The sequence below is a fragment of the Camelus dromedarius genome, chromosome 27 (assembly GCF_036321535.1).
Source record: "Camelus dromedarius isolate mCamDro1 chromosome 27, mCamDro1.pat, whole genome shotgun sequence".
Classification (NCBI taxonomy): Eukaryota; Metazoa; Chordata; class Mammalia; order Artiodactyla; family Camelidae; genus Camelus; species Camelus dromedarius.
Genome location: NC_087462.1, coordinates 23,904,124 through 23,924,419, shown reverse-complemented (window position 1 = coordinate 23,924,419; position 20,296 = coordinate 23,904,124). Strand labels below are relative to the sequence as shown.

At 47.9% G+C, this 20,296-nt stretch overlaps 1 protein-coding gene and 1 non-coding gene across 2 annotated transcripts; one reads left to right on the top strand and one right to left on the bottom strand.

The window, feature by feature from the left end:
• Positions 1-13,567: 13,567 nt before the first annotated feature.
• Positions 13,568-13,640, bottom strand: TRNAS-GGA (transfer RNA serine (anticodon GGA)). Its single transcript has one exon. It is a non-coding gene; the product is annotated as a tRNA-Ser (tRNA).
• Positions 13,641-16,201: 2,561 nt separating this feature from the next.
• NHP2 (NHP2 ribonucleoprotein) lies at positions 16,202-19,897 on the top strand. The gene is made up of 4 exons (XM_010992462.3): positions 16,202-16,447; positions 16,533-16,602; positions 18,774-18,879; positions 19,518-19,897. Exons 1-4 carry the CDS (start codon positions 16,288-16,290, stop codon positions 19,641-19,643), a joined length of 462 nt encoding a protein of 153 aa, XP_010990764.1. The 5' UTR covers positions 16,202-16,287; the 3' UTR covers positions 19,644-19,897.
• Positions 19,898-20,296: the final 399 nt, after the last annotated feature.

The following is a 20,296-nucleotide window of genomic DNA, read 5'->3' as shown; positions in this document are numbered from 1 at the left end:
GATTCTATGCCTGGAATTCACATATCTCCATAAAACCTTGGTCATGTCACTGAAATCTGGTGGTAAGGTTTCCAAGAAAGTCCCTAACAAACTCCACCCCAGCCCTTGCCCACCCACAGAAATAAGGGGGAGGGATTTGGTCACAGGTGAGCATGGGCATAGCTGCCCAAGCCATGAAGAAAATCCAAGCGATCAAGTTCAAAGTCAAATAGTCTGAGAATAGCCACAGGACATAACTACTGAGGAACTTAATCTTCTGCTCTTGTCCACATGGATTCTTTTAGCACAACTTGGGAAACACTTTCAGTGACATAAAAAGTCTGGATAACAACGTGTGGATGTTGCATCACAGTTTGCAAAATGCTTTCACCAACACTGCTTTATTGAAGCTTCAAAATAACTTTGCATGCAGTTATCGATAGTTTATACACCAAAACTCTGAAATCACACAGCTAAAATGACAGAGCCACTAAGCCAGCACTGGCAACTCCACGTTGTTCCCAGGGCTCCTGACTGCTGTAGGACAAGGAGGCTCTGAGCACCTGTGTCCCTTGGTCTAAATTAGATTTCATATCAGATTAAATGATTCTGAGGCTCAAATGAAGCAATGGCTCAGAAAGTACTTCACGAACCATAAAGAATGGCAGACAAATGGGGGTCAATCTCGGCACAGCATGCTTTTATATTGCACCAAAGGATGCTTCTGACAGGCAGCACGCTGGGATGTTTGGAAACAGCAGGAAGTCCCTTTGACACAAGGGACTCTTGTTATTGGGTCCCAGTTACAGACTTGAGTTAAGGGCATCTTCTATGACAATGAGGTTCTCAAATTAGCAAGCAGCCCAGTTACCCCTGAAGGTCCCTTAGAGTACAGTCCCCTGGCTTTGGGGATTCAGGCTGTCAGGCAATGTATGTGTAAGCATGTGTACAAGCACCAACTAGAATAGCAAGAACACAAAATGCATCTTTAAAGTTCTTTAAAAAAATTTTTTTGGCTAAGCTTGCAAGGTGGAAGTTGCAGGAGTTAATTGCAAACATGTTATACATGTCATGACTGTAGTGGCGGACTCCCACGCGGGGGCCACTTCCCACAGCACAGCTCTACCACCTCCAGCTCCCTCACTCCAGGGCTGACTCTGGCTCCAGCCAGAGGAAGCTTTCTAAAACGTAAGTTGGATCTTGTCACACTCTTCGTGAAAACTTTGGCTGGTTTCCCAGTACTCTGAGGATGAAGTCTTGACCCTGAATCTGGGTGAGACAGTTGGGGTTCATAGAAGTCCGTGCCCTCCTCCCTCCAGCCTCTCTTGCTGTATGATCTGTGAGTGGAAGGGTCACTTCCAGGCCTGGGCAGTCAACACCAGGTGTGTTCTTCAGACCTCTCCTCCTCTGAAGACCACAGAGCCACATTATAGAGAGAGATGTTCGACCCACATCCAACTTGACATGAGCAAGAAATGAACCTGGACTAGGTCAAGCCATTGAGATATGGGAATTTATCTTTAATTGCAGCCTATCCAAGCCTGACTGTCCCACTCAGCTTGAGAAGCCTGGCATGAGCCACCCCAGCCACATCTCATGCCCAGCTCTCCCCTCTAGCTGATTTCTTTCCTGGAACTCATCTGCACCCTCTTGTCTTTGCACCTGCTGTTCCCTCTGCCTGGAATACTCTTCCTCAAATTTCACTTGCCTACTCTGCGTATCTGTTTTGGGCAGAATTGTACCCGCCCAAAAGACATGTTCAGTTCCCAACCCGTGGTACCGGTGCCTGTGACCTTACTTGGAAATAGGATCTTTGCAGGTGTAATCAAGTTGAGGTCAGACTGAGGTAGGTAGGGCCCTGATCCAATATGACTGGTGCCTTATAAGAAGAAAAGGCACACAAACAGACGGACACAGGAAAACACCACGTGATGACAGAGGCAGAGACTGGAGTGATGGTCTACAACCCAAGGGCCTTAGTTCAGGTTGCTATAACAAAATACCATGGACAGGTGGCTTAGACAACAAATTTATTTCTCACAGTTTTAGAGTCTGGGAAGTCCAAGATCAAAGTGTTGGCAGATCCGGTGTCTTGTGAGGGCCCCCTTCCTAGTTTGCAGAGGGCTCTCTTCTCATTGTATCTTCACATGGCAGAGAGCAAAGAGAAGCAAGCTGTCTCATGGCTCTCCTTAAAAGGGCACTAATTACATCATGAGGGCCCCACCCTCATGACCTCATCTAAACCCAGTTGCCTCCCAAAGGCCCCACTTCCAAACACTATCACACTGGGTTCTCAACAGATGGATTTGGAGAGACACAAACATTCAGTCCATAGCATGAATGTACACCAGTTGCCCACAACACCATAAGCTGGGAGAGAGGCATGAAGCAGATCCTCCCCTAAAGCCTTCAGAGGGAACATGGCCCTACCCACACCACGAATTTGGTCTCCTAGCCTCCAGAACTGTGAGACAGTCTATTTCTGTTGTTGTCACGCCGCCCTCCGCCCCTAGCTGGTGGTGCTTTATTACCGCAGCCCTAGCTGACTAATCCAACATCCATCAGACTTCAGCTGTGACAGGCCCCGAGGAAAGGCCCATCTCAGAGCACAGACTGTACAATACTGACGATGATCGTGAGTTCCATGAGGTCCTGCACCAGGTCTGTCTCCTTCACCCCAACATCTCCAGTGGGCAGCACTCCAATCTGTGCGGAATGAGTAAAAGATCTCCCAACCCGAGGTGACAAACTGGCTCCTAGTGGGCTGATTCTGACTCTTAGATGGGCTTGCTTGCCCCATGCAGTGTCTTGAACATTGTAAAGAATTATTTGCCTCCTCCCTTTGGAGCCAATTGAAGTAGCTGAGAGAACTCCTCTGAGCCCAGAGTGGCAGGCTTTGCTCCGCCAGTAGCTTTACCGAGAGAACCAGCAAGGAGCTGGCTGTTACCTCTTTCACAGAAGGGGAGCCATCCTCCCAACCTCTCACCAGAATGTGTGAGAGCAATGAGAGTTGGGAGAGTTAAGAATCAGCTCTCCTCGATGGCAAATGGCGTTGAAAGAAAATGTCCCACACGCCGATGTGTTATAATAAGAAAGTCTGCCTAGAAGAAGATGATCTGGGAAGGGAAGGAGACATTATTTACAGCTTTAAAACAGTGTTCGAAATGGGAAAATGAAGTACTTAACACTAAAAAAATTATTTGCCAACATTTACGAAGCATGATTTTTCTACAAAACATTGTATTTCCAGTTACTTTTGGAAAATTGTTGGATGCAGTCACACTGGGCTGCAGTCTCATGTGTCCAGCAGGCGGGACAGGTGCTGTCCAGCTCACTCCAGTCCCCACCAGGTCCTAATGTCTTGCTCTTGGGCCCCCTAAACTCACCTTCAGCAACTGAATGCATTAGGGATATCAGTCCCTAACTAGGCCTCCATGAAACTCAGCTTCTTCATCTTTAAAACAGGGATGACACACATAGATATTATATATATATAGTTATATATGTGTATAAAATATATATTATATTATGTATTATATAATATTGTATATATTGTGTATAATATATAATTATTGTATATGTGTGTGTAACTGAATCACTATGCTGTACATCAGAAATTAACACATTGTGTGAAAGGTAATTAATTAATTAATTAATTAATTAATTAAACTGTAAAACTAGGGATGACAGCACCTGCCCCTCCGCACTCCTACAGGGATGAGACTGTCCACCAAGAGTTCAGCTGGGAGCCAGGCGGGCAGGAGGCAGAAGTGACAGCTGCTAGGGCTGCTAACAAGAATTACAATAGAGGCCTCCAGGGAAGACTCCTTCGCTTGATGGGCTCCCCATCCCGTCTCAAATCAAATCCTCCAGACAGACTCGGAAGACGTGGAGATGCTCTGCTAGCCAGTGCTCCCCTAACCCCGACCCACTAAGGTCACATTTGCAACAGCCACCTGTGCCTACTTGGAGTCTCAGAAGCAGCCTCTGGCCAGCAGAGGCTAATCAGAATTGTCTAGGACACCCTTCTGGAATCAGACTTCAATGGAAGATGCAGCATGTACAGACCTAACCCTCCAGTTTCCTTGGAGCTCGCAAGGCTGCCTTCAGTGAATGAGACATACAGAGGGGCCTGGTCTGGCTTCATGTCACAATCTCTGGCATAGCCTTTAAAACTTAAGCTTCCTCTGGGATTGGACTCTCACTTTTGTACAGCATTTCAGGCATGGGGATAGGGACAGATTTAGGGTGTACTGCTGCTGACCAGATTGGAGAAAAGTCTATGAAATCAGGAAACACCTATGTCCTCTCTGAAAGGCAGCAGTGCCCCCTCAGAAGAGCAGCCTTGGCGGCTCCTTTGCATGGGGCTTAGCACTGGCCTGCTGTCTGATTCTGTACGACTCTTGAACAAAGAGTGATTTTTATATTTTTTAATGGTTGAAAAAAAATCAAAAGAATAGTGTTTCATGACACATAAATTCTATGAAACCCAAAGTTAGTTTCCATAAATAATGTTTTAAATTCTGCCAATAAAAATGTATGGAAATGTTTCATTTCTTCTCATATTATTTACCTACCTACATAATATCATCCAAATTTTGCCTCTTGGCCCACATAGCCAAAAATACTTACTATCTGATGCTATAAAGGGCAAGTTTGCCCATCTAGATCCCTAAACTCCAATACAGGAGCTCCAGATTTGGCTTTGGAATTAGAAGACCCGGCTCAAATCCCAGCTCCTGTACGTCCCAACTCTGAGACTTAGAACAAGTTATTTCTCCTTTTTGAGCCTCAATTTTCTTCGTTTGAAAGTCTGGCCAGCACTCAAAGGGCGTAAAGAGGGTGAAAACCCAGCGCCTGCCGTAGATCTGGCCACTCATTCACTAGTTTCCAGTCCCCAAGTCTCATTCCAGTTTCAGTCTGCACATCTCCAGCTGCAACACCTGTCCACCGAGCCCCTGTCACCTCATTGGGTACCTTGTCCAGGTGATGCTCGGGTCAGTCGCCGCCTTCCAACATCCTCAGCAATCTCCATCTCCACTGGCAGGGGTCCCACATAGGTGGCTTCTCAATCCGTTTGGCAGCGCAACTCGCCGTCTGCCTGGAATAGCCTCCCTTCTTCCTCACCTTCCTCAGATTCTGTTTCCTCCAAGATGATACCCACCTGCCCCAGCGCCGCCCACTTTGCAGCCCCAGCAGTCCCCTTGGGCTCACAGGTCTGCCTTTCCTCAGGTCAACGGCAGCACTTCCGGCACGCCCGAGGGGTGATCTGGGCATGCGCACAGGTCTGATCCCTGCAGGTGAGGACCAGTTTCCAGCCCAGCCCTGCCCAGCCCTCTCCGCATTCTTAAGACTGCCCCAGTGAGGCGCGGCCCAGATTTCCAGGACCACGTTCTTCCCTTCCCCTTGAGCTCCGTGACAGAAACCTCATCAATTCTGACATCCAGTATCTGAATCTTGACTGCTCCCTTTTTCAGCAGAGCCCCGACCCATGGACTCCCCTGCCCATCTTGCCCAGTCCCAACGGCTTCTGCTTTATAGAACCAGCTCCAGTCATGCTCTCTCCTGGGCCCAGGTCGGCCTGGTCACCACCGGCTTATGCTGGGCTCGCCTTGGCTCTAGGGCAGGGCCCACCCCACCCATTTTCCTTCATCACCTCCTGCCAGTAAATCTTTGCCTCCTGGGGAAGTGTGTCTTCTAAAATTGACCCTCCCTTTGGCTGTTAGGTCAGAACCACTTCCAGCAATGAAGAACGATGTCCTAGAGTTGAACTTGTGGCCAACAAGTTCTCCCGTCCCCAGTTAATGTTCCTCCATTTTGCCAAAGAGGTGAGAACTAGCCTCCCACTCACTGGTGGGACCTTGAGCCCTGACCCATGGTGGGAGCAGCTTCCTCATGTCAGTCACCAGATTTTCCTTCCACATTCTAACCGCTTCTCAAGTTTCTTTTCCCTCCACACATTTTTATTGGGATATAATTGACATACTATAAAATCCACCCACTTACAGTGTACAATTCAATGGTTTTGGCATATTCACAGAGCTGGGCAAGGTCATTATAATCTCAGTTTAGAATATGTGCATCACCTAAAAAATCCCTTGCCCTTATGTCATTCCCATCCCCCCCTCCAGCCCCTACAAGCACTAATCTACTCTGCATCTCCATAGATTTGCCTATTCTGGATGTTTTATGTAAATGGAATCATATAGCGCATGGCATTTAGTGTCTGGCCTCTTTCACTTAGCGTAATTTTTTCAATGTTCATCCGTATTACAGTGTGTATTGGTACTTCTTCATTCTACCTTTTTATTGCCAAATAATTTTCCACTTCTTTTGCTGGTTTCCCCCCCAGAGACTGAATTTCAAACATGTTGAAGCACCTCAAGATTCAACCCTCCTCCTTTCTTCATCTCTACCTACTAAGCCCCCAGGTGATATCATACAGTCTCTTGGCACAAAAGACCATGTATGCAAATGACCCACGAATCTCTCTCTCTCTAGTCTGGCCCTTTCCCATGAGCTCCAGACACACAGGTCCCACGGCCTCCTCCATGTCCCCACTTGGAGGTCATCTCAGGCATCAGGCTTGACACAACCAATACAAGCACACCACAGCACATCAATTATACTTCAATTTTTAAAAATAACTTAAAAAAAACCAGTCTGCGCTCAGTTGTGAGTATTGATGGAAGAATAAGCAAACACAACCTAACAGCACATTAATAATAATTTTAAACCTTACAAAGAAGGCTTATTCCAGAAAGGCAAGGATGGTTTAATATTAAGAACTCTGTTAAGATAATGCACCATATTAAGAGATTAAATGAGGGAAGAAGTCTTATCAACACATACTAACAGGGAAATTGATAAATCTCAACATATATTTTTAGTAAACATTCTTGGTAAAACAGAATAAGGTAAACATTTATAAAAGCACCCCAAATGTCAGCTTCCAGAAGCACTTTCATTAAAGCAAGAAATGACACAAACTTGTCTTCTTCTATTTATTATTTAACCTTTTCTGGGTGTACAACCAATGTAATTGGACAAGAGAAAGAAATTAGAGGTATAAAAACAGGAAAAGAGTAGGCAAAACCATCACCATTCACAGATAATGTTATCATATATGAGGAAAACCCAAAGAGAATTAACCAGAACACTATTCTAAGCTATAAAAGAATTCAGTATCGTGGCCTGTATATATGCCAACAACAATCAGAAGATAGAAAGACCTAAAACACCTAGGAATACACTTAAGATAAAAATGAAGAAAATTTGAAATACTGAGCACACAAAAGATCCAAGCAAACAGGAAGATTCAACATTATGATAATGTCAAACCTCTCGCAGACACTTGATAAAAGAATTTGTTAATGCTATCCTAATAAAAACACCAAAAATGTAATAGGAACAATCTCCTACTGTAAAAAATAAGATTCAGACTGCTGTGCATAATATACTACCATTTCTATGGAAAAGCATTTTTACAGAGACAAGATCTGGACTGTCTATGGAAGGCAATGTAGGAAATGGGTCTCATTGGTTGCTTCTGGTTAGTAAAATGGGTGACTGAAATGGGTGGGAGGGACATTGTTCACTGTATAACTTTTTGTTACCATTTTGAACCATGTGACTATAATACTTACTCAAATTTTTTGAAAACTGAAAACAACCATATTTCTATTTTTTAAAATATTTTAAGGGCTCTGTGTTGCCAGCAAGTGATTTAGGTATCCAAGAACTTCCAGAACTGGACTCCAAATAATGGTATTTGATGACAACAGATTGGTGAGGAGAGGGGAAGCCACTGGCACCACCACCACCTTCCAAATTAAGGAACTACAGTGAGTACAGCCCATGTGCCAAATCTAGCCCGCTCTCTGTTTTTACACACAAGTTTCATTGGAAACTCCACATCCATTTGTTTACATATTGCCCAGAGCGGCTTTCATAGTGTCACAGCAGAGTTGAATGGCTGTAACAGACACTGTATAGCCCACAAAGCCTAGAATATTCACTGTCTGGCTCCTGACAGAAAACCTCTGCCGAGTCTTCACCTACATCGGGCGGACTCTGGAAGCCAAGGTCTCCCAGTCAAGCCCCAAACACTCCCAACCCAGTTTCTGCCCCAGTTTGCTCCACTCCAGCCTGGCTGCCCTCCTCTCTGTCTCTCTTAAAGAAAGAAAAAGATAGATTCCTCTTTCCATGTGTGGACAGAAGCCGAGCGTGGTCAGGTTTCCGTCCCTCCTCAGCAGTACTGGGGGCTGCGGAGGAGGTACACAGGACTGGGAAGGGGACGTCCAGCTGCTCCCCGAATCCTGCCTCTCCCCATTCCCAGCTAAGCGCTGACTGAGGGAGGGAGGGGAGCCTGGTCCCTGGTTTGCTCTGTGGTCCAGGGTGAGTCGCTGCCTCTCCAAGCCTCTCCTTCCCCTCTGTTATGGGGGGAGGGGGACTAGGTGGGGCCTAAGGATGCTTCGAGTTCTCACATTCTAGGAGTAGGACCGTGAACTCCAGGCCCCTCCAAAGGCAAAGCAAGAAACCAGCTGTCAACAGAGCAGTCATAAAAAGTTCATAAGCCAGAGCCGCCACACCCAGTCCCGGTGATTCCTCACTGCTCCACAGGGTAGGCCTACGTGTGAGGAGGAGGAGACGTAAGCCTGGCCAGCGGGTTGAAATCAGCCCACTCGACAGACCCCGGGCTCAGGCAGTGACAGTGTCACCTGCTTTCTCCATCCCATCACATTTCGTGGAATCAACGACTCTGGGACAGGCTCAGAGGCAGAGGCCCTTCCACGGAGACTCCCAGATCTCCACCTGCACCTGGGACTCAGGTCTCCCTGCAGCTCCAGCCACATCCACAGGGGCCAACGTTGATCCAGCACTTTTTCTAAGTCTCTGAGCCTCTCCACAACCTGATGAGGTGGGGACTATCACTGTCGACGCCAAGCCCTCCTGGGCCTATTTTCTCAGCCAGCCTTTCCTGACCCGCCACTCTACCTGTGTTTTCAATTCAGTGAATGCATCCAGAAATTGGTGTGTTCATTTTCTACTGTTGTTGTAACATATGACCACTTAGTGTCTTAAAACAATAAATATCCTTTTATTCTTTCACAGGTCCGCAGGTCACAAGTCCGGGATGGCATGGCTGGGTTCTCTGATAGGCGCTTACAAGGGTAAAATCAAACTTTCCAACTGCCGTGATCTCATCTGGCCCTTGGGATCCTCCTCCAAGTTCATCCCTGCTGTTGGCAGGACTCGGTTCCTTGTGGTTGTTGGACTGGGATCCCCATTTCCTGTCGGCCAGGGATGGTTCTCAGCTCCTTGCAGCTGCTCTTTGGTCCTTGCATGTGGCTCCCTCCAGCATCAGGTGCCAGGTTCAAATCTGATTCCCCTTCAGCCACCAGCAGAGGAAGCCCCCCAGGCGTATTGTCCACCCCCCTGTTTTTCCACAGTTGCCTGAATGCTCTTCCAAAAGCATGAAACTAACCAGGTTAACCCCCAAGTTAAACTCTTGCTCCCCAGTAGCCTCAAGATCTAAGCAAAATTCTGTAAAGTCCATTCACTCAAATGTTTTCTGAGCACTGACTCCCTGCCAGGTACCAGATCCACAGACAGACTCTGCCCTCCTGGAGCTCTCTGTGTTGTGGGACAGAGGGACCCCGACAGGAGTGTGGCTTCGGTAAGCAGTGACAGTGGCCATCATGTGAGCCCTGCCACCGGCTGTCTTCAGCTTTGGACTCTCCCCACCCCACCTCCAGGCTTTCCCAGCACCCCTCCCCCCACTCTCCCATTCCACAAATCTCAGGAGCAAGCAGCTTTTTCCCAGATCCCTTTCTAGGTTCCAGTTCAATACTCTTAGAGCGCCTGATACTTCCCCATCATGGGATGCAGCAGCGGAGTTCATAGGGAGCCTCTGGGGAGTCAAGAACTTTCTCGAGCTCACCAGCATTCCCTCTAACGTGTGGCATGGTGTTCAACACATCCCAGGTGCTCAGTACATTTTTTTTGGAATGACTGCAAAGTCTGAAAGGCAACGGTGGAGACCCAAACCTCCTCAGTGTCCCTTCTATTCCTGACAGTTTGCCAAGTCTGCAGAAAATGCTGGCAGCAAAAACTCCAGCTGCTCAGAGTTCGAGCCCTTGGATGCCCCCCTTGGCACCCCCTGGCCTGACCCTAGCTGTAAACTGCAGCTGATCCCCCAGGATGTTGCTGCTTGGGAATCAGCTATTTAAGAACCAGAGCTAGCTCCACTACATGAAGTCTGGCATGCATTCCAGTGTCGATTCCAGGAGGCCAAGAGGAAAGGAAGAGATTTTCTGGGCACATGAACAGAAATTGTGCCCATCAAGCAATTGCTCAAGAATCCCATTAAGCAGTGGGAGGCAGCGTGGCATCCTGGAGACAGGGCAGGTTTTGCACGCATACACACACACACATACACGCATCTACACTCCAGCAACATCTACCAAAACAGCAAAGAAAATGAGAGCGTCTCCAACAGAGGAGAAATCTCCCTGATTTTTGAAAGCATGCAAAGGCAATGGAAGAGGGTAACAGATGAAGCGGGTGGTGAGAGCTGCAGTCTAGGAGAGGCTGCGGGGGGGAGGCGGGGGGACTGCAGAGGAAACTGGCCCGAGCAGCATCCACAGGCTCCAGGACTGTGTGAGTGGGAGTCAGACTGAAACAGGGGCGGCACTGGCACCCACCGCCTCCTCCTCCCTCCAGGCAGCCCCAGACCAAAAGCCCATCTGGGAAAAGTGCAGGCTTTTGGTAGGTGTTGGTGGCTGGAAGAAGAGCCTGTCTCAGGCTGTGACTGGGGATCCGGGGCTGACGATGGGCTCATGGCCACCCTCTTCCCATCACCAGCTGGAGCCCCCAGCCCACGGCAGGCGCCTGGACACAGAGCGCCCAACCAGAACACACAGCACCTCGTGAAACTGCCTCAGCTTCTCATCTGTCAAATGCCTGGATGAGGTGGTCCCTAGGGTCCCTTGGACTTCTTAAAATATCATGCTGTCCACTAATTTTATCCCTGCCAGAAATCAAAGCCACTCGCTACGGCTGGCCCAGGTCACTGACTGGGAGAGAGGGACGGAGAGTCAGGGCCGAGGCCGCACATGAGAAAGTGCCTAGCGACATGGGCCCAGCCCTCAGCAACATCAGAAAACCTATTAGATATTAAAAATAGTTTAAAAAAACCAAACAAACCAAACACTAGAGCCTTCAAAGCAGCTTCATACTAGAAAAAGAACAGAGAGACTGGAAAGAGATCCTAGCACATATTAGAGTCCAGCACAACACAAAGGCATTTTAAATGAATGGATGGAAAGAGGAAGGATTCAATCAATGGCCTGAGGACAATGGCGAACCACCTGGAAAAAAGCGAAGTTGGAGCCCTGCCTTGTTCCTCACACTCACATTAAAACTGATGATCAAAGTTTTTCATATAAACGGTGAAACCACAAAAGCACTAGAAAATTTTCCTTTGAATACAAAAAGCTTTTCTAAAGCACTAAGAGACAACCCTATAGAAAGACTGGGCAAGGATAGAATAGAGAGTTCACAGAAAAAGAAACATAAATGACCTATAAAAATATAAACCGTCTAGCCTCCTTCTGAACTAAAGAAATGTAAATGAACTATTTCTCCCCGCTGGATCATCACCGCCCCTCCTACCCCTGATAAAAGGCTGCTAAAACCCAGTCTTCGCAAGCGCAAGCGATGTAGAGACAATATCAGAACAATTGTAAACCGCACCTCTTTAGAGGACAATTGGACCATACCACACCCATCAAAACCTAAATGTTAGAGATTTTCCCCCGGATAGACTCACAAAAGTACCAAAGATACTACACAAGATTCATTGCAAATTTATTCAAAATAGTAAAAACACTAAAAACAAAACTAAAGTCCATCACTAGGAGCTGGTCAACTACATTACGGAAATGCTTACAACGTGATATGACAACACATTAAAAGAATGAGATTTATCCCTATGGCAAAAATAGGAAAATTTCCCAAGATATATTGATAAGTGGAAACAAATTGCCAGACAGTGTATTATATCATTTAATGTATGTAAACAAATATATTTGCACGTATACACAATAAAACTTAATGGTAGGTGTCTCTGGAGGAATAGGGGTTGAGGCGGAAGAATGTTTAACTTTTTGTTTTATATTCTTATGTACTATCTGAAAAAAATTTTAATGTGAATATTATCACCTTTCAAATAATACATTTTAAATTCCAAAGCCAAAATCCTGACCCTAAAGAAACCCAACTTTCTCAAGTGCCAAGCTGACTTTTCTAAGCAGTTAGCTTTATGCAGTAAGGTGCATAAAGCACCTAAGCAGTTGTGTCTGAGGAAGGTTCTACCTTCCAGAATCCCACTGATGGTCCCTCTCTCCTTAGGCTCTGTCCTGAAATCTCAGGCTTCTCTTCTGGGGAGACACCAATTGCAAACTTCTATTTGAACATCAGCTTCTAGAGAAAGCATCTAGCTTGATAAATAAGAAGGCGAGGGGATAGCTCAGTGGTAGAGCACATGCTTAGCATGCTCGAGGTCCTGGGTTCAATCCCCAGTACCTCCATTAAAATAAGTAAATAAATAAACCTAATTATATCTCCCCATAAAGAAAAAAAATTAAGTCAATTAAAAACTCATCCTTAATTTTAAAATGGGCAAATAAACATTTCTACAAAAGTACACAAACAGCCAATAAGCACCTGAAAAGTTGCTCAACATCATTAACCATCAGGGAAATGCAAATCAAACCCACAATGAGATACCACTTCACACCCTCTAGGATGACTAGAAGGAAAAAGTCAGATTACAGTAAGTATTGATGAGAATGAGGAGAAATTGGAACGCTTGCATGCTGCTGGTAAGAATGTAAAATGGTGCAGCCACTTTGCAAGACAGCCTGGTATTTCCCCCAAAAGTTAACAAGTTACCGTATGACCCAGCAATTCTTTTCTAAGTATATATCCAAGAGAAGAATAAAAAACATATGCCCACATGAAAACTTACACGTGAATGTTCAAAGCAGCGCTATTCACAACAGCCAAAAGGTGGAAACAACCCAGTCCATCAACTGATGAATGGATAAAACATGGTGTATCCAAAGAGTGGACTGTTGTGTAGCAATGGCGCTATGACGCGTGCTACAACATGGACAAACCTTGAAAACATGCTAAGTGAAAGAAGACAGACACAAGAGGCCGTGTACTATAATGATCCCGTTTCTGTGAAATGTCCAGAACAGGGACATCTATAGACAGAAAGTAGATTAGTGGTTACTTAGGCCCGGGGAGGATGAGGGGACAGAGGTGACAGCTAAAGGGTGTGGGGCTCTCTTTGAAGCAATGAAAATGTCCTAAAATTGATTGTGGTGATGGCTGGACAACTCAGTGAATATACTACAACCACTGAACTGTATATTTTAAATGGGTTAATTATATATAGGAATTATATCTCAATTTACTTTTTAGACAGTTTTTATAGGTTTATTCATTTTTATTTTATTAATGTTTTGAAGGAGGGAGGTAATTAAGTTTATTTGTTTATTTCCTTTTTTTTTTTAAATGGAGGTTCTGGGGATTGAACCCAGGACCTCATGCATTCCAAGCATGTGCTCTACCACTGAGCTATACCCTCCTCCCATATATCTCAGTTAAAAAAAAAAATCATCATCCTCCCCAACTTTTTAAAAGATAGGACCTTAGTCCATCTAGGTCTAAATTTCACATTTTATAGACAAGGCACTGAAGCCCAGAGAGGTTAAATGAATTGCCCAGTGTCATTTGTCATTTAGAACCCTGATCTCCGACCCATTAGCCATTACATTCTCACCCAGTATACACTGCTTCAAGTGAGTGTGAGTGGCCATTCAAACAAAATCAGTGAAGTCACACAAACCACCTCGGATCTGGCACAAATCTCCGAGACCAGTGTGAGAAATACACTGTGGGGTTTACTGAAGATAGATTTGTTCTTGGTACTTCATTGTTTTATGGCTCAAAAAGCTGACACTTGTGACCTGGCCAGGCCAAGATTCCTATACTTTCACTACCCAGCCACATTTCATAACCTTTGAGCTAAAGTTGAACACGAAGTCACAGGAGGTGAGCAGAGCACTGGAGACTAGTGGACCAGGGTTCAAATTCAGCTTTGTGTGAGCGGGATGGAGCAATCCCCTTTATGAGCCTCCATAAAATTATGAATAATAAAGGTATTCTTTGAGAGCACTGGATAAGACATTACACTTGGCGCATAAATGTTAATTCCTTCCTTCTTCCACATGAGAACTGAGAGGCCTTCATAACCAAGACCAGTCAAGCACATTTGCCTCAATTGGGTTTCCCAGGGGTGAAATTCTCCACGGAACTTGTCATGCCCTGTGCACACGTCTGGGAGCACCTTTCCCCTTTGCAACCCTGACACGTTGTTACCCACCCCACAAGGCTGAAAGAGGAGCAGAAAACCATCCTGCAGAGCCCTGCCAGCCTTGTTCTCAGAGGAGCTCTGCTCTCACTTGCCTCTTGGGGAGGTCTCCCCAGGGAGGGCCAGAACTGTTACTGTAGGACTGAGGAAGAGGGAAGAGCGGGGGGAGGGTCTGGGGTGAGAAATTGTATAGCAATGCAGTGGACAGTCAGGCAATGCTGGCAGTAACCCCTAGTCCTAAAGTTCAGGAGCCACTATATTTTCTCAAGAAATTCCAAAGTGAAAACATTTAAAAGGTTAATTTGGGGTTACACTGTGCATACAACCTTTGTTTATTTTCAAATTATTTTTTGTTTCTTATGTAACATATTCTCAGTGTTCAACTGATGTATTTTTCCATTTGTGAAATTATTTGGGGTCTAAGGTTAGCATGAATTGTATCCTAATTTTCTTTATTAAAATACGAAATTTAAAAAAAAACTACTTTTTTTGTGTAAGGACTGCACTTGGTTACAGGGTTTAAAGGTTAGGTTTTCAGTTGGCTTAACCACCCTGTGCTGGCAAGGCCAGCTGCAGACTTCTGAAGTTCCACTTTCTGGCCTGTTCCACCACCACAAAAATGGCAGGCCTACCACCGCAAAATCAAAGGCAATTAACTTATAGCAATGATCAAATTAATATTCATCCAATGTTCCAAGACAAGGTACAAGAAATAAGTCAGAGGTACAAGTCCACCGCAACCCAGGCCTGCTGGCCTCCCCAGCGTCACCGTCCACTAATCCTCTACAGACAACTGCAAACGGGGCGCCTACTCAGAGCTCTCCCCCGCCACACCTCCAAGTCTCAGACCCAGCGCCGGTCCCCAGCGTTCACGCTGCCTTCCCGAAGCTCAGCAACCGCCAGCTGTTTCTGCGATGTGTGCCGTGTGTGCGGTGCCAGGTGGCGGTAGGAACCAGGGGAAACAGGGTTATGGTTGCCGGTGGGGGGTCGGCTGGACTGCAGTCTCAGACACGGTGCTCGGGAGAACCTCTCCCGCGGGAAATACCTGAGTGGGAAGGGTGGGAGCGAGCCCCGTTCTACGGGGAAGAGCGGTCCAGACCGAGCGCTCAGTGAGCGGGGCCACCCCTCGCCAGGAAAGATAAAGCAGAGTGGGAGAAGTGCCGGTGTCAGACTCTATCTTAACCTTGGCAACTAGGGTGCACCCCTCGGGCGGGACCAGCTGCGGGCTCGGGACCTGACCAGGCTCCGTGCGGCGCATCTGAGGATCGGATTCGAAGGAGATTTGGAATCGCACGGAGCAGACTCCCATTCTTCCACGCCGCATTTTAGGCAAGGATTCCGTCCCCTTAGACGTGGTCACGTCCCCGCAGGTACACGCTCCTCCTCCTCCCGCCGCCGGGAAGGGAGAAGCCGGACTCTCAGAGGAGCCCAAGTGGGTGTCCTAGTCCCTCCCCACCGTCTCCGGGCCCCGCCTCCCTCGGGGCTCCGCCTTGTACAGGCCCCGCCTTCCCCAGCCCCCGCCTTTTCCAGGCCTGCCTTCCCCAGGCCCCCGCCTTCCCCGGGTCCCGCCTTCTCCGGGCCCCGCCCCTCGCCTCAGACTCCCTCCGACTCAGACCCTAATCCGCTCTGCCTTGCCCCGCCTCAGTTATGGGAGTGATCCCGCCCCTACGGCCTAGACTCCGCCCCCACCCGCTGTATTTAAGGAGTTGAGCTTCAACGATTGGTCTGAGTCAGAGACCCGGGTTCCTAATTGGCTGTGGTGTACCGCCGGCTTTCCGCAGAGGGGCATGACCCGGAAGTGATTCCTGAAGCTCCGCGTGGGTTCGCATCTGAGGTGCTCGATTGCCCCCACGGTCGCTGCGATGACCAAAATGAAGGCAGATTCGGATGGGCGGGAGGCTCAGGCGGACGCGTGCAGCGGGGAGCGCACTTACCATGAGCTGCTGGTGAATCTGAACCCCATTGCCCAGCCCCTGGCTTCTCGCCGCCTCACGCGGAAGCTCTACAAATGCATCAAGAAAGGTGCGGCGGACCTGGGTGGGCCGGGCCGGGCCGGGACTCGGGTGGTGGGTCAAGGCCCCCCAGACTGACTCTCCTGTCGTGGCAGCCGTGAAACAGAAGCAGATTCGGCGCGGGGTGAAGGAGGTTCAAAAATTTATCAACAAAGGCGAAAAAGGGTAAGAACCCCCTCCCGCCGGATTTTGCTTTTCAAAACGGTCCCAAAGTATCCCTGCTACTTAGTAAGGTAGTCGGTAAGAGTGCTCTGACAGCCTCATATGCAGAAGATAATTAGTCGGTAAATTCTCTTCAGTACAGATGCCGATACATACTTACTCGAGCTCAAAGGGACACCACGGGGAAAGTGAATTCCAAGGGAAGCGAATCGTATAAGCCTACTCACTTAGGGCAGATCCCAGCTTCATTCATTCAGCGACTATTTACTGAGTGTCTACTCTTTTTCAGGCACTGTGCTATGCGGAGATAATGACATTAATCAACTACACACAAAATTACAAGTTGTAGAAAGAAAAGGACAGGGTGCAGTGAGGATGACTTCATTAACCTACATCTCTCTTTTCTGGCATTTATCAGAATCTGAAACTTACTTGCATATTTATTCCCTGTATCTCCCACTCAAGCTAGACAGTAAGTTCTTTAAGAACAAGATAAAGCCTCTGACTGACTGCTTTATTTCCAGAAGTGTCTGGTACATTGTAGGTGCTCAAGAGATACGTAATGCTTGTGGGGATTTGATGCTCATTGAGGAGTCTGACCTAGGTGGAGTAGCTGAGGTCTGAAGATACAGGAATTGGTGTGTGTGTTTGGCGGGACGCAGGGCATTCTGTGAGAAGAAAGTGGATCCCGGGGCAGGAGAAGGTTGTGGTGTGCAGAAGTGTTAAACTGTCTCATGGGGCTTCGTAAGCCGTGGTAAGTTTAATTTTTGTACTCAAGAGCTTTGGACGCCAGAAGGCTAAAGCCAGGGAGTGACATAATTATGTTTACACCTTAAGATTTTTCTGGAAACTTTGGAAAGGATCAGAGGTGGAAGAAGAGATGGGGAAATTGAGATAGGAGGCTGCTGCGGTGTAGAAGAGGTGAGGGCAATTTTGATTTCGATGGTGATGGCAGAGATGGAGAGAATTAAAGTTGACAGATGAGAGGATTTTCGGACGTGGATAGAGGATGTATGGTGCCAGGCAAACGGAGAGAGGGCCCACTCATGAGACAGTGAACAGTGGAGGGGGCCAGATTTGTATGGGAAGATCGCGAATTTGGTTTTAGACAAGTTTTTGAGGTGCCTTTTTAACACATCACCCCTTTGCCCAGAGAACTGTCAGACAGGCCCGTGGCTATTTGGTTTTGCGGCCTGGGAGAGGGTCTGGCTGGAGAGAATAGATTTGGGGGTTGTCAACACATAGATGGCACTTGAAGCCGTGGTTATGGATGGGTCATAACCCATATGGGATGTCAGCTGAGTGCTGACAGGGTAGCCAAGGACCAAGCTGTGGGAACACCAGCACTTAAAGACTACTCAGAGGAAGAAGAGCCTGCAGAGGACGAGAGCCTACAAGACAAAAGGAAAACTAGGGGTGTGCATGCAGTGCTTTGAACCGAGAGCTCTTTCCTTGTGTTTTCCTCTCACTCCCCTGTGGAACAGACTCTTCCTCTGTGTCTTCAGGAGTTCAGAGGCCCTTGCCCCAGAACCCCGACACTTTACCAACTAGGAGCCCTAACTGAGGGTTCTCTGGCAAGCTTTTTTTGGTTCCCTGTCACTCTAGGGACTGAGCCTTACACTCAGGGCCCTTGGGTATGGCCCTGCTAATCTCTTTAGCCTTCTTGTCTGCCCCATCCCCATCCTGGATTCCAAAGCCATCCCTGGCTCCCCACAGCCAGCCCCTGTGTATCTGGTGCCATTCTGATTCTCTCAACCTTAAAGGTTTTTCCCTGCCTCAGCCCCTCCATGGGCTGCCTGGCAGATGTTCATTTCAGCTTTCCATTCAGGTGTCACCTCCTGATTACTCTTTTGATTGTCCAGGAGAGCTGAGCTCTTATTCATTGGCATCCCTCCCATACCTTATCTGTCCCAGCACAATACTATTTGCCACACTTGGTGACATTTACTTATTGCCAAGCAATAGAGATCACCTACCCAGAGGAATGCACTCACCAAACAAATCTGCACACACTTCTAGAGTTTGGGAGACAAACATTAATAATTAGGCTCCTTGAGGTCAGCGGCCATCGTACCCATCTCTGTGCCCTCAAGGCCCATCCTTAGTGGTAAGGCACTCACAACTGAAAGAGGGGATGAGCAAGCTCGAAATGACAGTGGTTTCTCCCATTTCAGGATCATGGTTTTGGCAGGAGACACATTACCCATTGAGGTATACTGTCATCTCCCAGTTATGTGTGAAGACCGGAATCTGCCCTACGTCTATATCCCCTCTAAGACGGTAAAGAGCATGTGAGCCCCTCGATCTTGGTCAGTGCAGGAGGAGGGGGTCAGGGGTTGGGTGTGTGGCAGCAGGCCACTGTGGGAAAGAGCACAAGCTTTGGAGTTGAGACAGGCCCGGATGGATTCTTGGCTCTGCTGCTTCCTAGATGTGGGACTGCAGATAAGTTTCCTCTCTGCGCTTGTGAAATGGGAATCCCCTTCTCCATGGACAGTGGGAATGAAACAGAAGGTGTACTTGGATGTGTTGGTCCTATTAGGTGGGTGCAGTGTCCAGAAGGGGTGTTCTGGGGACCTGCCACTGTCCTTATCCTTACATAGCAGGGGCCATAGGTCTGGGGTCCAGGGAGTGGGGGATGGCAGGGACCTGGCAAGCACAGGCCCTGCCTAAGGGGACAGCCCCTGCTGGGCTGGAGCCCTTTCACAGTTGCTGGGTGGGAATATAGCCCAGTGTTGCTGGACCACAGCTCGAACATTTGCTGAGTTTAAATGATGGCAACCAATTCAAAATGTTTTTAATGTTGATGGATAGCACGTCTGTGGGCTGGATTAGGCTGGTGGGTCATCACTATGAGACTCCCTGGTACACAGGTTATGTGGCTTTTTTTCCAAACAGCCTTTCTCTTTCCTTCTCTACAGGACCTGGGTGCAGCCGCTGGCTCCAAGCGCCCCACCTGCGTGATAATGGTCAAGCCCCACGAGGAATACCAGGAGGCCTACGACGAGTGCCTGGAGGAGGTGCAAGCTCTGCCCCCGCCCATGTGAAGGACTTCGGCAGCAACCTGGGCACCTGCTCCAGAAGCTGTTGGGCTGGCGGCAGGCCAGCTGGCTGCCCTCCTGCTGCCCACACTCGCAGCATCTCCCTGGTCCCCGGAGGCACGGATTCTTCCCAGACAGCTCCAGCAGCTAGGTCTCCACAGCAAAGCCGGCAACTTCTCCATCATTGCTGTTTCCTGTTGAGCTTCAACGAAGACGGTTCCAAGAATGTGGTGTAGGGGAAGTAAATGCTGAAACTAAAATGTGAGCCTGTGGGTGTTTTTTTTAAACAGCAGCTACTCGTGGGGCCAAGGAGTTGGTGGGCAGGAAGGAGCAGAAGCAGGCTTTCTCACTGGAGAACCTGAGCCCTTCAGGAATGTTCAGTGCCAATGCCTGGCTGTCAGGGCTGGTGCTAGACTCCAGCTGAGCAGACTCCGCTGCCCACCCCCGAGCTTTCCACGCCCGCTTGCAGAGTACGTGGGAGCTGCAGGGTAAAGCAGCTGAGTGCAGACCCCACTGCACGGAGGCCGGTAGCCCTTGTCAGGGACACCCCAGTTCCTCTTCTTTTTTTCCCCAGGAGCCTTAAATGCCACTGGGAAGCTGACAGAAGCAATTTACCCACCCACAGTAAATTTTAAATAGGTATATGAAGCAAAATGCAA